Here is a 13,348-nt window from a genome sequence, read left to right on the forward strand (position 1 = left end):
ACTAGTAGCGCAGCCAATCGGGCACCTATCTTTCTCTTCCTTTCTTTTTCGCGCATGCGCATGGGGTTGCGACGGAGAAGTTTTCGTCGTACAGGCAATAGATTTCACTGTAAAAAGACACAAGCGAAAGACAAACGCAAGCAAAAGACGCGCCATGATGTCATGGATTTTGACGTCTTCTGAGAGGGCCTAGTTAACTTTTATCGTTAAAGATGGGCTACACTGTATTCAAAAGGAGCCAAATACTGAACTCCGCAAGTTTCGAAAACTTTTGCTGTGTCACAAGAGGCTCAGTTAGAGGAAGCGCTTTGAAATCCGTTACGTCACAATGACGCAGCGGCGCTGGAGTTTCTGCACGAAATGAAAGAAATTGAAGTTTGGCCCCTAGTTTCTCTTCTATATGTATTCAACCTGTTACCGTGAAATTAAGGAAAGTAAATTTGAAATAATATTGCCGCAGTCAAAAGACATTTAGTGTTTCTCTTTAGGGTACTTAAGCTGTATTCACATGACGGGACGGATTACTGGTCAGTCCAGTGAGCTGCAAGTTCGGCTAGTTTGTGGGAGTTCATCTTGTAATAAGGGATGTACTGTGCTGTAAACACACGGACAACAGAAGGAGAAGTTGGGTTGTTAAACACGAGGTCACGAGATCGAATCCAGGATAAGGCGGCCGCAATTCGATGGGGGTGAAATGCGAAAACACCTGTGTACTTAGATTTAGGTGCACATTAAAGGGGTGGAGACATCAAAATTTTCGTTCATGCGTTTGTTGATTCAAACGTTGCGTCATGCTTCAGGGAGCATGATACACACAGCGGGATTCATATATATCCGATAAATAATTTAATAATAGCATTATTATACCGAGCGATTTCGGTTTCGGTTTCTGGGCTCCGGGGGATGCTATGACGTCACAGAGGAGGAAACTCAACATGGCTTGGTCACGTGGGCCCCAAAAAATGGTGACGTAAAACGATGCTGCGTCGTCTGCTCGCGCGTACGCCTGCTCTCCCAGCAGAGGTAAACAACTGGCGACCCGAAGTGCATGTCGCGATGTCCGACGAATCATACTTCACCGAAAGCACGTCCTCCTCTCAGTCGGAGTCGTATGAGGACACAGACTTGTTTTGTTATGGCGACAGTGAAGGTGACGAAAACAGCGCTGTCCAAAATCCAGAAAACCATTTTAGATTCGATCCGCTTGCCAGCGATGAAGAAGAGGAGAATGTCATGCCTGTCACTCACGAGCAGCAAGTTGAGCGGAGCGGCAACGTTGACTGGTAAGATACGCTCGTTATGTTTTTATAGGCTTTGCTATATTTCTGAACGTAGATGGCGTATCCCATATCACGTAAGCTAGGTTTTCCGCCCTTTGTCTTGTCGCACTCTGAACTCCATTGTGCTCAAGACAGCTGGTGGTCGGCAATTGTTCTCCTGAATATTTCTTCCGAGCACTGTGACACAGGTGACCGGGTGCTACAGCTCATATCGAAAATAGCGATGTAATATGTTCTCAACTTTGCGATCATATTTACTTGCGAGTCTGTACCATATGCCGTCCTGACTCTGAGGCTTTCTAAGTACGCATGATGTATGTTAGAGTGCGCGAAACGATAAAATGTATGTTCATTGCAGGTGCACCTGTGGTTGTTGTCGGCCGATCGAAACAAACCGTGAATCGGTGTGCTGCCGCGAAATTTCGGAGGTGGCAGCCCGTGTGCCGGAAGGGGCCAAGTGTATAACTGACCACCCCGCTTTTGTGCACGCGTGCGTCAACGTGCACGCTTTAAAGGTCGCATACTACACCTTGAGAGAGGACCGACCTTCGCTGGTCAACGCACCTGATATCCACACGTACGTACGAGTGCATGCGTTTTTTTTACGATCGTGAGCGCGTGTCGAGTTGACGTGCAGCAGAAGCTATCACGGGCGCATTGCGAGTCTTGCGCGTGCTGTAACGATACAACAGCTTGGCTTTGTATGTTAACAGATTTCCTTTTGTTTTATGCAGTGCAGAACACCACAGATAGCGCTATATTTTATATCTGTGCACACTACAGAAGTATAGCTTCATGTTACAAACCCGATACATATATTGGAACGCGAACATTTCGGCAGAGATCAGCCTGGTCGGGAGGCGAATTTGAGAGCGGACTGATCACCCATAGTTGTATAGTTTGCCACTGCAGTTGTCATGAACGATAAAAATGATGCAAGGTTTGTCGATTAGCAGTCATGTTAATTTTACTTGCCAGTATGCACACATTCCAAGTCTACTTTCCATCTACCTTGCAATTATTATTCGCAAATCCGGGAATTTATACGTACACATTGGGAATGGGCATTAGAGGTGCCATACATTATTTTCTGCTGCCTACCGTTCGCAACAAATCCTGCCATTATACAAGGTCTACCATGATCAGCAGCGCCAACTGTCAGCATTTGCAAAAGGGTGCGCTTAATAAGCACTGTGCGATGAGGACACTTGTTTGCTTGTGGTGACACCTTGCAAGCTCAGTCCCAGATGCTTGCTAATCTGTTCTTTTTTTTGTCTCTCGTTATAGGAGTTACAGGTACACTGCCTACAGGCAGTTCGTCCGCAGGATATGGATTTAGCTGGGCCGTCGTAATCGCAGAGTATTGAACAGCTGCGTCGTCAGTGAAATAATAAATGCTTTTCCATCAGTACGCTATGCAGGATTCAGATACCCCGAATTATAGTCACGTTGTCTGTTTTGCCACAAAGAAATGCCAACACTTCAATCGTACATTATTTGATGTTTGTATTCATGATGGTCACAACTCCATTCCAACATGAACAAAAAGGGAACAGAAATGTAAAAAAGAAAGTGGTTAGATAGTGGCGAAATATACCCTGGCTAAATACATGCAAGCTGTATCCTCACAACAGTCTTAGCTCGAGCAGTGATGACGAGAAAAAAAGGAGATGTGGAAGTGGCTCATTTGCGGTTTGCCACTTGATTTCAATGTGTAATTGTCAGCAGCCGAAACAAATCGCAAATATTCCAAACTGTGAGTGAATATTGAACGGTGAATATTGCTGTGAGTGAACACGGCATCAAGCGTTGGCTCCAGAAGCCCAGTTTGAGAAATCTGTCCCTTTCTTGCACAACCCACTCTGGTTAGGCATGTGGGCTGGATGACGAGGTTGTGAAAGTGACCATAGAATAGGACAGCAGCCAAACAGGTGGTCCACTTTCTGCACAGTTCCAGATTTCTGATGAAATAATTACTGTATCAGCACCATATTATTCAGGCACTGAGAGAGAGGGCACCCAACGCTTTTGAAAGCAAAATAGCAATGATGATGCTAACTGCCTGTTCGTCATTGCTCTTGCGGCACTGCAACGCACCCACATTTGAGGAGTATTCACCAGTCACAAAAAGTATGTCCTGCACAACATTCCCAAGTGTACCCTACATTTGTCCCCACAGGACCCTGCGCCTCATACCGGTAAATCGCATCTCCACCCAACCAAGACCTTTGTTTCTCTTCACCACTGTTCTAGTTATGACTGCTGTGAGGGTGCATTGTACATGTATTAGTTATCATTGTTCTGACACACACCCAAACTGCTTTTCGGACATGTCAAGCAGTTATCCCACACTTGTAATCGCCTTGCTATAAGACTATGAATTTTGGTTTCCTTATACAACAAGGGAGAGCTCTGTGACTTGGCAGTTGCTTGAAACTTAATGTGTCACATGAACTATAACCAGTCTTTTTCTTATGTAAAGTAACAGTAATGGGCATGTCAAACAATACACTGGTAAACAGCAGGGCTAAATATAGTGGCTCATTTCTGCAGTTTATTAAATTGCTGTGAAGTGGTGCTTCTCTGCTTCTTTTTTCTTACATGAATTGAATGAGCAGTTCTTTGGATCATAATCTTGTCGTGGCCAGATGCATTTAACAGTAGGCTCGGCCAGTGACTTCACAGGTACCGGTAAGAACATGTAAAAAGTTCTTGTGTTAGTATGCGCAAGTCCTTCATATGTAGCTACAGTAATTTACTATAAGTTAGTTCCTTTCCATGCTACCAAAACAAAACTACAAAATTGCTTCTGGCTTCTGCAACAAAGCAGATTTCACTATGAACTGATTTCACATGTAAACAACATGCACAGTAACAGGTTGTGCTCTGATACAAGTCAAAATATTAACAATAATTACTTATTTGGAGTGCAATACATCATTGTGGCAATGCACAGAGCAGAAAATGACAAAGGAAATAGTGGCACATAGACGAAGAAGCAGTGAGCACATTTCACATGAGAGATTTCACCATGAGCTGATGTCACATGTAACCAACACACAGTAACAGGTTGTGCTGTGATACAAGCCAAGATGTGGGGTTTCCCTTTCCAGTAAATGACAAACTTCTACATGATAACCCAGTGTAACGTCATAGTTGGTCTGGCAATTCCTTGTGTGATGTATTCTTCAGCCATTCTCGTCATGAACTCCAGTTCGCATATGATGATCAATATGGGCGTTTGGTCATGGGAAGGGAGTCTCTCAATCCAATTAAGTGCTCTGCGAGCGGTGCTACTGCCAGCTTGTGCTTAACAACAAAACCTCTGTAGTGAGCAGCCATAATTTTACACAGCTTCTTGAGATTACATTGGGTTTGATGTAATAGTTCTGCGGAAACCCGCAAGCTGTAGAGAAGTAATTAATAAAGGGAAAACCAGACATCCACCCGATCGTAGCAATTGCTACATAGGAAACCCATACCGGTTTCTCGAAAGAAAAGCCTCACAGTTTAAGAATTATTCGTCCTGGTTCGGGACTCGAACCCGGGACAACCGCCGTTCCGGGGCAATCGCTCTACCATCTGAGCTAACCAGGCGGCTGGCGGATGGCAGGGCGAAGTCGAATTTGTCGACAACACGAAGCAAAGGCAAGTGTTTGACGTAATAGTTCTGCGCAAACCCGTACGGTGGAGAGAACTAATTAATAAAGGTAAAATCAGACATACACGTTTTTCTTTCAAGGAACCCATATGGGTTTCCTTTGTAGCAATTGCTATGAACGGGTGATGTCTGATTTCCTCTTTATTAATTACTTCACTCCTCCTTGCAGGTTTTCGCAGAACTATTACGTCAAACTCCTGTCTTTGCTTCGTGTTGTTGACAAATTCGAATTCCCCCTTGCACCTGCCAACCGCCTGATTAGCTCAGATGGTAGAGCGGCTGCCCCGGAAAGGCGGTAGTCCCGGGTTCGAGTCCTGGACCAGGAAAATTTTTTCTTCCACTGCGAGGCTTTTCTTTCGAGGAACCCGTATGGGTGTCCTTTGTAGCAATTGCTACGAACGGGTGGATGTCTGATTTTCCCTTTATTAATCACACTGGGTTGTGCCAGTTGTCATCAGTGCTACTGCTTCTGTAATTTCCTGCTCGATTTTGTGGCCTCTCCTCGGTGAAGGCACTATATGTATTGCGACGACGTGTATTGTCGTTCACAACGTTGTGGAACGCTAGGTAAAGGCACTGCGAGGGCTGTCGGGGCTCGCTCGCGATCACGGCACGGTCCTTCGTCTTCCTCTTCAGTCGGCACATACACAGGGGCGCGTCTGCTTCATTACAATGCCCCGGGATCGAAGCAAAGCCATCCTGGTGACTCAGGGCGCGGACAAGATGAGCGGGTCGTAATACGGTTTCAGGCGGTTGATATGTACTGTCTCTCGTCCACGACGACGCAGGTCTGGTGACACTGGGAGCGGCTCGACAATGTAGTTGACCCGTGAAGTGGCCTCAATGATACGGTATGGACCGTGATAACGTGCCTGGAGTTTAGAAGAAAGGCCAGGAATGTGGGCTGGTATCCAAAGCAACACAAGCGAACCAGGCGCAAAGTCGTGCAGTGGTTGATGAGTGCGGTCATGACTTGTCTTTTGACGTTCTTGAGTCTCACTAGTCAGGGCACGTGCCAGCTGACGGCAATCTTTAGCATATTTGGCGACTTCTGAAAGCGGAGTATACCCTGTAACATCATGTTGGTACGGCAGTATGGTGCCCAATGGGCATGGAGCTCAACTGTCCATATTACGTATACTTCACTTCAATACATAATGCAAAGTGCACATGCGATGCACAGTGGAGACGGAACACGCATATGCTGTTTCCTCCTTCCATGCCATGTACGCTTATCTGCACTATAAAATGAGCCCTATCAAAAGACATTTCAAGTGCTTGGAAAAGAAGCTATTAATATCATATCTTATGTCATACTCCAATCAGCGATCTGGAAAATGTTTTCTTGCTTTGTGAATTAAATGCATGCTTCAATATGAGATTTGGATTCAAATCTTAAGTTCTTATCAGCCAAGATGGATTATGTGCTCATTCACAGATGCTAGGCCGTGTGCCTGATGGCCAGCTGTAATTAGGCACTAATCGTAGCCACTAAAATTCCTCAGAGCATACCTCCCCGCTGCCCTAATTCACTGACATAAGTCATTGTTGCTTGGGTCTTCGGTTACACTGACATCTTGAGCAATGAGGCAGGCCATCAGGGCACATGCAAATTTAAAAATATCCTATGCTGGCAGATAATCATGGGCTGTCACTCATGCAAGATTGCACTGTATAATGCAAAACTTCGTTAGAAAACACCTTTTCTTTTCATATCCAAACTCGTCACTAGTGGCACATGTGACAAGTTTCTGACATAACTGAACAAATATCAGTCATGCTAGCTATCTCCATACGCACCCGCACTTTGGTTTGCACCATCTGTTTGTGAACCGATGCTCCTCGTTTTTGTACGCAAAGTGGCCTGCGTCGCTTTTATTGACACTTGTACAGTGCACTGCGTTTGGGCGTCACGTGTACTGCATGAGATTCCTTCTGTGGCTTCGCATGGGGGTGATGGTGTGGAGTAGCGCTGCCCAAGTGCTGGATCAAAAGAAAACAATCACAGGAGTCTTGGAGGCATGGTTACTGGATCATTTGTGCACACGGAGCACACACCATAAGCAACATGCTTGCCAGAATCATGCCAGTGGTTCCATTATTCCATTACAATCTAGATTGTCACCCAGTTTTACGAGTACAAACATATGTTTGTAGGCATACTCTCCCCTCAAATACCACTACCACGACATAGATCATGCTTGGAAATGTCTAGCCTATGTAATGACACGGCAATGTAAGATCTTTTGCAAGTTTTTCTTTAGTGTGGGTTTATCAGTAACCTTATGCGCCAAGTTGAGCTCAGTTGAGGTTTACGTAAGAAGCTACTGGTAAGACTAGCCTCGCGATTATTGTGCCAGTAATTGCTCCACGGTAGCGACGGCTTAGATCAAGAATTTGAAAGATAGATTTGAGACCCGGCACATCTATTTCAAAAATCGCCTATACCAGTTGAAATTTCGTATTCCCGGCACTTTGCACATAAGGGCGCGATCAAAACTTACTCGCACATACTTCGTCCATGGCCGTCGTGTCCCAGGAATTATCATGATCGGCGCTGCACAAAATATCACATACGTCAGCGTCAGAGCTACCGACAGCAAACGCGCCATATCCATCACAATCGGATGTAATACGCACCTGACGCTTCGGTGCAGTTGCTCCAGTCCCATTTGAAGGAGACTGCAAACGGAAGCAGGATACACCGTCGGCAGGGCATCGGGTTTCAGGCAGCGCTTCGCCGGGATACCGAAGTTCGCCGCATACTGACTACGGTACGAGTCCGACGAAAAGTGCAGTGAGCAAACCGCACTAGTCTTTCTCGGCGTCCAATAGTGCCGCCCTGTAGCACGAACAAAGTCTGTCCAAGCGTCCCTTTGGGCACCGTCCCGAGGGAACTTGCGAAAGGTCGCGCCGTCTCCGACTCTGCTAGGGCAAAGGCCACAACGCGGTACTTCAAAGGCATGGCGGTAGTTCTCCACAGCTACCGTCCGGATGCCTCGAACGGCTCCAACAGAAAGCGCTCGCACGATGAACGTCGCCGGTTTGCGTGACGATGTGAAGAAGGTACGATTACACGTTGGGAAACGTCAAGTTGAAGAAGAGACCACTCCGAGCTGCCGAACTATGCGACTCGCAGATGCAGGGCTATGTCTCTATTTCATCGCTACTCATCATACGTCACGTTTTTGTGCTGGTGTGCTATGACGTCAATATTTTCGTTCCTCCACTGTGACGTCATAACAGCCGCGCTAGCGATGGCTCTCGATCACGAGAAGCAGCTTTTATTGACTTTTTGGAGCTGAATTAAAATTATTTTGAAATGTTTTCAGCGTCCAATACCTCGTTGTCGGTGTCCTCGCATACAGAAGCAGCCTTCAACAGGCTTTTTATAGCCTCAAAATTTGGTGTCTCAACCCCTTTAAAGAACACCAGGTGGTCCAAATGATTCTGGAATCCCCCCCTCCCCCTACGGCGTGCGCAGTTATCAGATCGTGGTTTTGGCATGTAAAACCCCATAGCTGATTGCAAGTAGAAGTGGACAGGACGCGCAACTCAATTGAATTTTATTGGTTGAAAGATGACAAATGCAAAATGATCAAAAAGACTTCATCGTGCCCATAGTCCATCCAAAAGCGCGGCCGTCATAATCTTGCGCCTAGTAATGCACCTCACAATCAGTAAGTACAACGGAAGGATCACCAACACTACACGTGTTTTCTTCTTTATAGCGTACGCCTCGAACAGCTCCCGTTTACGATAGTATAAAATTTTAGTTTTTTTTTCTAGAAGAGAAAGACACCTTCTTTGCATCTTTTTCACAAGCCCTGCCATGTTTTGCTACGTGAAAACTCCTCAGATACCTAGCCTTAAAATTCTCCTTTAAACGGATATTAATACAGTGTCCGGTATGACCAACACAAACACAGCCGCAGGGGAAAGGGAGTTCATAAACCACACCGCACGTGCAGGGAAAAAACTGTGACCTGTGGTTTGCATCGTAAACAAAAGGGCTATGGTTAGGCGCCTTTTCAATCTTTCTCAGGACCTATACGCACAAACAGGTCATTTTTATAGGAGCTGAAACCACCATGTTCACCCCATAACGTTGTGCCACGTCGTTCAAATTGCGTGACAACTTATGTTGGTAAGGGATCAGAGCATGGTCTCCTGGTTGCTGCTGGTTCCTGGTTCCTGGTTGTATGCTCATATGCTCCAGATGAAGCTGCAACTTGACACTTAAAACCTTCTTGATTTTTCGCAAGGTGCTGCAGCCAAAAGGGCTCGGATAACCAGCTGTATTTAACCTAACTACTTGATGTTCAACACCCTCCGCTACTGTGTGGGCGCAAGGCTTCAGTAGGGCCGCACCGATGCTGAGCACAATGCCGTTTTTTACTGTTTTTGAGCGACCTGAAGAAAGGATTTGGAATGAAAGAACGAGCAGGTGGGGGCCACTTCAAAGCGCAGACGAATATCCAAATACTGTAGCTCATTCTCATCAGGCTGTTATACCGTGAAGTCCTAGCCAGTATTTTTTAAAACCTTCTGAGCCTCAAGAACCCGGTCCTCCGGCCCTCCTCTGTTGACAGGCATCGGGTAGTCGTTCACACAGCGAAAAACGCAAATAGCTATCCTACCCAGGTCGTCACTGATGGTCCCATCAACTTTTGGCAAAAAGATGCCGCTATGCGCGGGTGCTACTCTGGAGCCAAGATGCAAACTCCATTCTTCTGTATCAAAAGCTGTCCGCGTCAAGAAACGTAGGGGGACGACAAGTACATGGACAACAGCTCCAAAAAAGCTTCCGCAGGGATACCACGCTGCAAAATAAAGTACTGCTCGTCATTATGTTCGTAATGCATGCCTTTTCAGCAATCATACGTTCTCGTTGGGGTATTTCATAAAACAAATTCTCAACATCGGTGCTGAACGCGTTGCATCCGCCTGGTTCATTATCCTGTGAATACGGTATCACTGTTGTGGAATCGGGCACCAAGAACGGATCTACGAGCTCCAGTTCGAAGCGCTGCTCCTGAAGGAACCCAGAAACAGAAGAAGAACCAGAACCAGAACCAAAACCAGAAGTAGAAGGGGACAGGATAGCGCGTGTCCTGTCCACTTCTACTTCTGTTGTTCGTGTTTGTATAGCTTAAAACACATATTCCACGTGGGAAACACCGGACTCAGATTGATCATCCCATGCCCAACCTCGTTTAGTAAACAGAAATAAAAGAAAAAGAGTGATGCATTTCACAAAATAGTTATTTCATGTCGCTGCTGCTCCCAAGAGGGCGTAAATGTCTAGGGAAAAATATAATTTGTAAACTTTAGCGGTCGCAATAAGCGATACATGAGTATACTGTACATTAGTTTCACAAACTTAGAATTTGAAAGCTGCTCAGCAATTTGTTTGAAATATATCGAGCTTCTTTTCTAACATAAACGAACTGAAGTACAGAACTAACACCACTCTGCTGTGACCTGTGCGAAATAACAGGATACATGGTGTGCGATTTGTTATACCAGAGTTGAGGCTAGAGAGGCGAGAACTACTTTTTCAGCGTGATAGCAACGAGCGGTTGTTGCAAGAGTGTCGAGGCGGCGCCGCATTCTGTTTCTGAATGGTGCGATCCAGCACACCGAATTCGTTAACAAAGCATGTTACCGTGTTCGACGTGTCTTTACCGTGGCAAAAGGTTTTTCTGGTATATACAGCGCCTTCAAAGTTAAACTATCAGTAATATTAAAGAAAATGATACGCTAGCTACGCAAATGCTGCTTGCACAGTTTATTTATACGCTATTCTCGCGAACGAGTTACTGAATACTTAAGAAACGAATATTTTATTTCACTTTCTCAATTTCGTAATTACAGCATGTTTATATCACATAAGACTATCGCACTCGAAGGCATCTGCACGTTGTATGATACTTCTGGAGCGCTTGTGTTCCGAGGTCTTCACCACTACGTTTTGTGAAATATTTGCTTTTGTCAGCCGCCACGTATAATGCGTTTACAAAAATAAGATATCATATCTCCACTGCACCATCATAAAAAATTGCATAACATCATAAGAAAGTGTAGTGTACCATTTATGATCTATTTTGCGGAATTCTTTCCCTTTGGACGTTGCAAATAATATAAAACACTGCCTCATGATCACAGCTGCCACGAAAAAAAGGAGCTAAACTAGTAACGAGTTACAGGTTGCCCTGTCCTCAGAAGATTTCTCCAAATGAAAACGACAATATAGTTAGGAATTTCTTTCAGTCTTTGGCCTGCGCAGTATCTGCCGCGGTAGTTCATTGGCTACGGCGTTCTACTCCTGAACGCAAGCTCATGCATTCAACCGCCGGCCGCGACGGCCGCATTTACACAGAGGCGCAATGCAGAAACCTCGCCACGTTCACAAAATTAACAGGAAGCCCACCAATATGTCTTCCCTCATAGCTTCAGTGTTGCCAAGGGTAGCGATGTGGCCCTGTTGGTGTATCCTTACGAAAGGAAGTTAAACACGGCGGAACATGATGACAAAAGAAAGCTCTGTGTACACTCACGGGCTACGATCAACAATGGTCTTTAGTTTCTTCACCGAGCCAAGCTAATGTCTCTTCAGCACACCACGTCACAGATCGTGTGAAATAGCTATTATCATCAATAAAAGATAGGGGGACACTTAAGCTGCGTCTTCAAGGGCATGACCTGATAGCTTAATTGTTCTCTTAAGTGGTTTCTATTCTTGCACGGTCACTGAAATGAGGAACGAAGCTTGCATGAACTCGCGGGGTAATTAAACCGAGAGTGGGGGGGGGGGGGAGCAGCAGCAGCCGCATGGTGGCACGCAACAGCTTTCGAATACAGCTTTATGTTGGGGATCAATAAATGGCTGCTTTTTTATGGTGACCGACAGCATGCCAATTTTCTGAGCCAACAAACGTCGAATATTGCTTCATTTGAAAGACAGCACGGCATACATATAAAGCCGCTTATATATTCGCACCTTGCAAGCTTGCCTGTGGGGCGAAGCGTTAGGCTGTTGGACTCGTGAGTCTGACTCCCAACCCGACGGACCCAGTTCGAATCCTAGAATGTGAAAATGTTTTCTTTAAAGGTAATATCCCTGACCTTATAAATTTAGGAGACTGTGAGCCATCACGTGACTGTGACGTTGGTTTCTCGTCACGCCGTGGACGCCGCCGCGTTTTCCGCTGAACGGGAGCCTTAACGCTATCGCGTTAAAAAAATGCAGTGAAACCAGACAGAGCACCCAAAGGAATTCAGAAGAGGCGAGAATCCCCACGACATGCCAAAAAAATAGAATTGTTTGTCAAATTTGAAAGCAAGATTTGTTGGTGCAAGCGTCACCGAAATCCTCAATTTGCTTGCCTTCAGTGAATGGGCGAGTGAACACACTTTCTGGCAGTGTAGCAGAAGCCCAACTTTGCCGTTATGTTCTCTTAGTCATTCATTTATGCAACGACCTAGCTATTTGTAGGGTGTAATATCAGCCCCAAGACAAAATGCAGAATGCGGTAGATTACACACACTTTGTCACTCAATGAATTTTTTCCTTTGATTTTTTTACACTACAGTTTGACATTTTTTTCAGGATATGTTTTTTGTTTACAAATGTTACCCAGTTTACTGGGCGCTGAACAAGATCCTCGTACGTTCCTTCATCCCGCTACGTTCTTTAAGTTGTGTGACACCTGGCCTATGTGGGGTAACCACCGCTACATTTTTGTTCTCACTAGTGGGGCAAGTTGCGCTGTTAAACACACCATGTCTCACATGTAGCGCCGGATATGAACCCTTTTGCTACAGAAACTATCACGTCAGTTCCATAACGTTCTTTTTAGGAGCTGTGAAGCTTGCTGCTTGGGATTTACGTCTAACAAATGTGCGCAGGGCTTCATAAGCGCGTTGTGAAAGCACAGCTTTGTTTATGCGCCCCTCTTAACTAGTTATGAATAGCCGGAATGAAAGGCGAGAAGTGCTTTATGCGCCCTGGGTTCACAACAGCAACACGTAAGGTGATCCATGAACGAAAACATCACATCGAGAAATCTAGTAATTGCGTATTATCGACGCATCATCACACTCACATTGGAAACACTGAAAGGTTCATGAACACAATAATAAAACCTCCATGGCTGAACATTTTATACAGTTATTTCGTTTCTCTAGGCACTGGGACAATCGCCGGCCAATTTCAGCTAAAAACAAATCGCTTAAGATCGGGGTCACGCAGCAGCCTTTGCACACACTCTCGTTTCGCTAAAAAGGAATGTTCTTCCTTTGAATAAACGCCAAGGATAAGAAAACACTAACCTATATTTAAAAAAAAGCAAGAAAAAACATTCAATGGAGATATCTGCTTCACAGAAAGGCTTCACAGGCCCAA

General features: G+C 45.3%; 1 protein-coding gene across 3 annotated transcripts in view; it reads left to right on the forward strand.

Annotated features, from left to right (window-relative positions):
* Positions 1-970: 970 nt before the first annotated feature.
* LOC142572455 (uncharacterized) overlaps positions 971-13,348 on the forward strand; it is a 40,823-nt gene continuing 28,445 nt past the window's right edge. Inside the window, exons 1-3 of one of the 3 annotated variants that reach the window (XM_075681590.1) lie at positions 971-1,283; positions 1,639-1,857; positions 2,568-3,852. In XM_075681590.1, coding sequence (XP_075537705.1) covers positions 979-1,283; positions 1,639-1,857; positions 2,568-2,619 — 576 coding nt within the window. In that variant the 5' untranslated portion in view covers positions 971-978 and the 3' untranslated portion in view covers positions 2,620-3,852. Of the gene's footprint in view, positions 1,284-1,474; positions 1,584-1,638; positions 1,858-2,567; positions 3,853-13,348 lie in introns of those variants that run through there. The other 2 variants (XR_012826087.1, XR_012826084.1) reach the window with 2 other exon arrangements.

Source organism: Dermacentor variabilis, chromosome 1 (genome assembly GCF_050947875.1).
Source record: "Dermacentor variabilis isolate Ectoservices chromosome 1, ASM5094787v1, whole genome shotgun sequence".
Lineage (NCBI taxonomy): Eukaryota > Metazoa > Arthropoda > Arachnida > Ixodida > Ixodidae > Dermacentor > Dermacentor variabilis.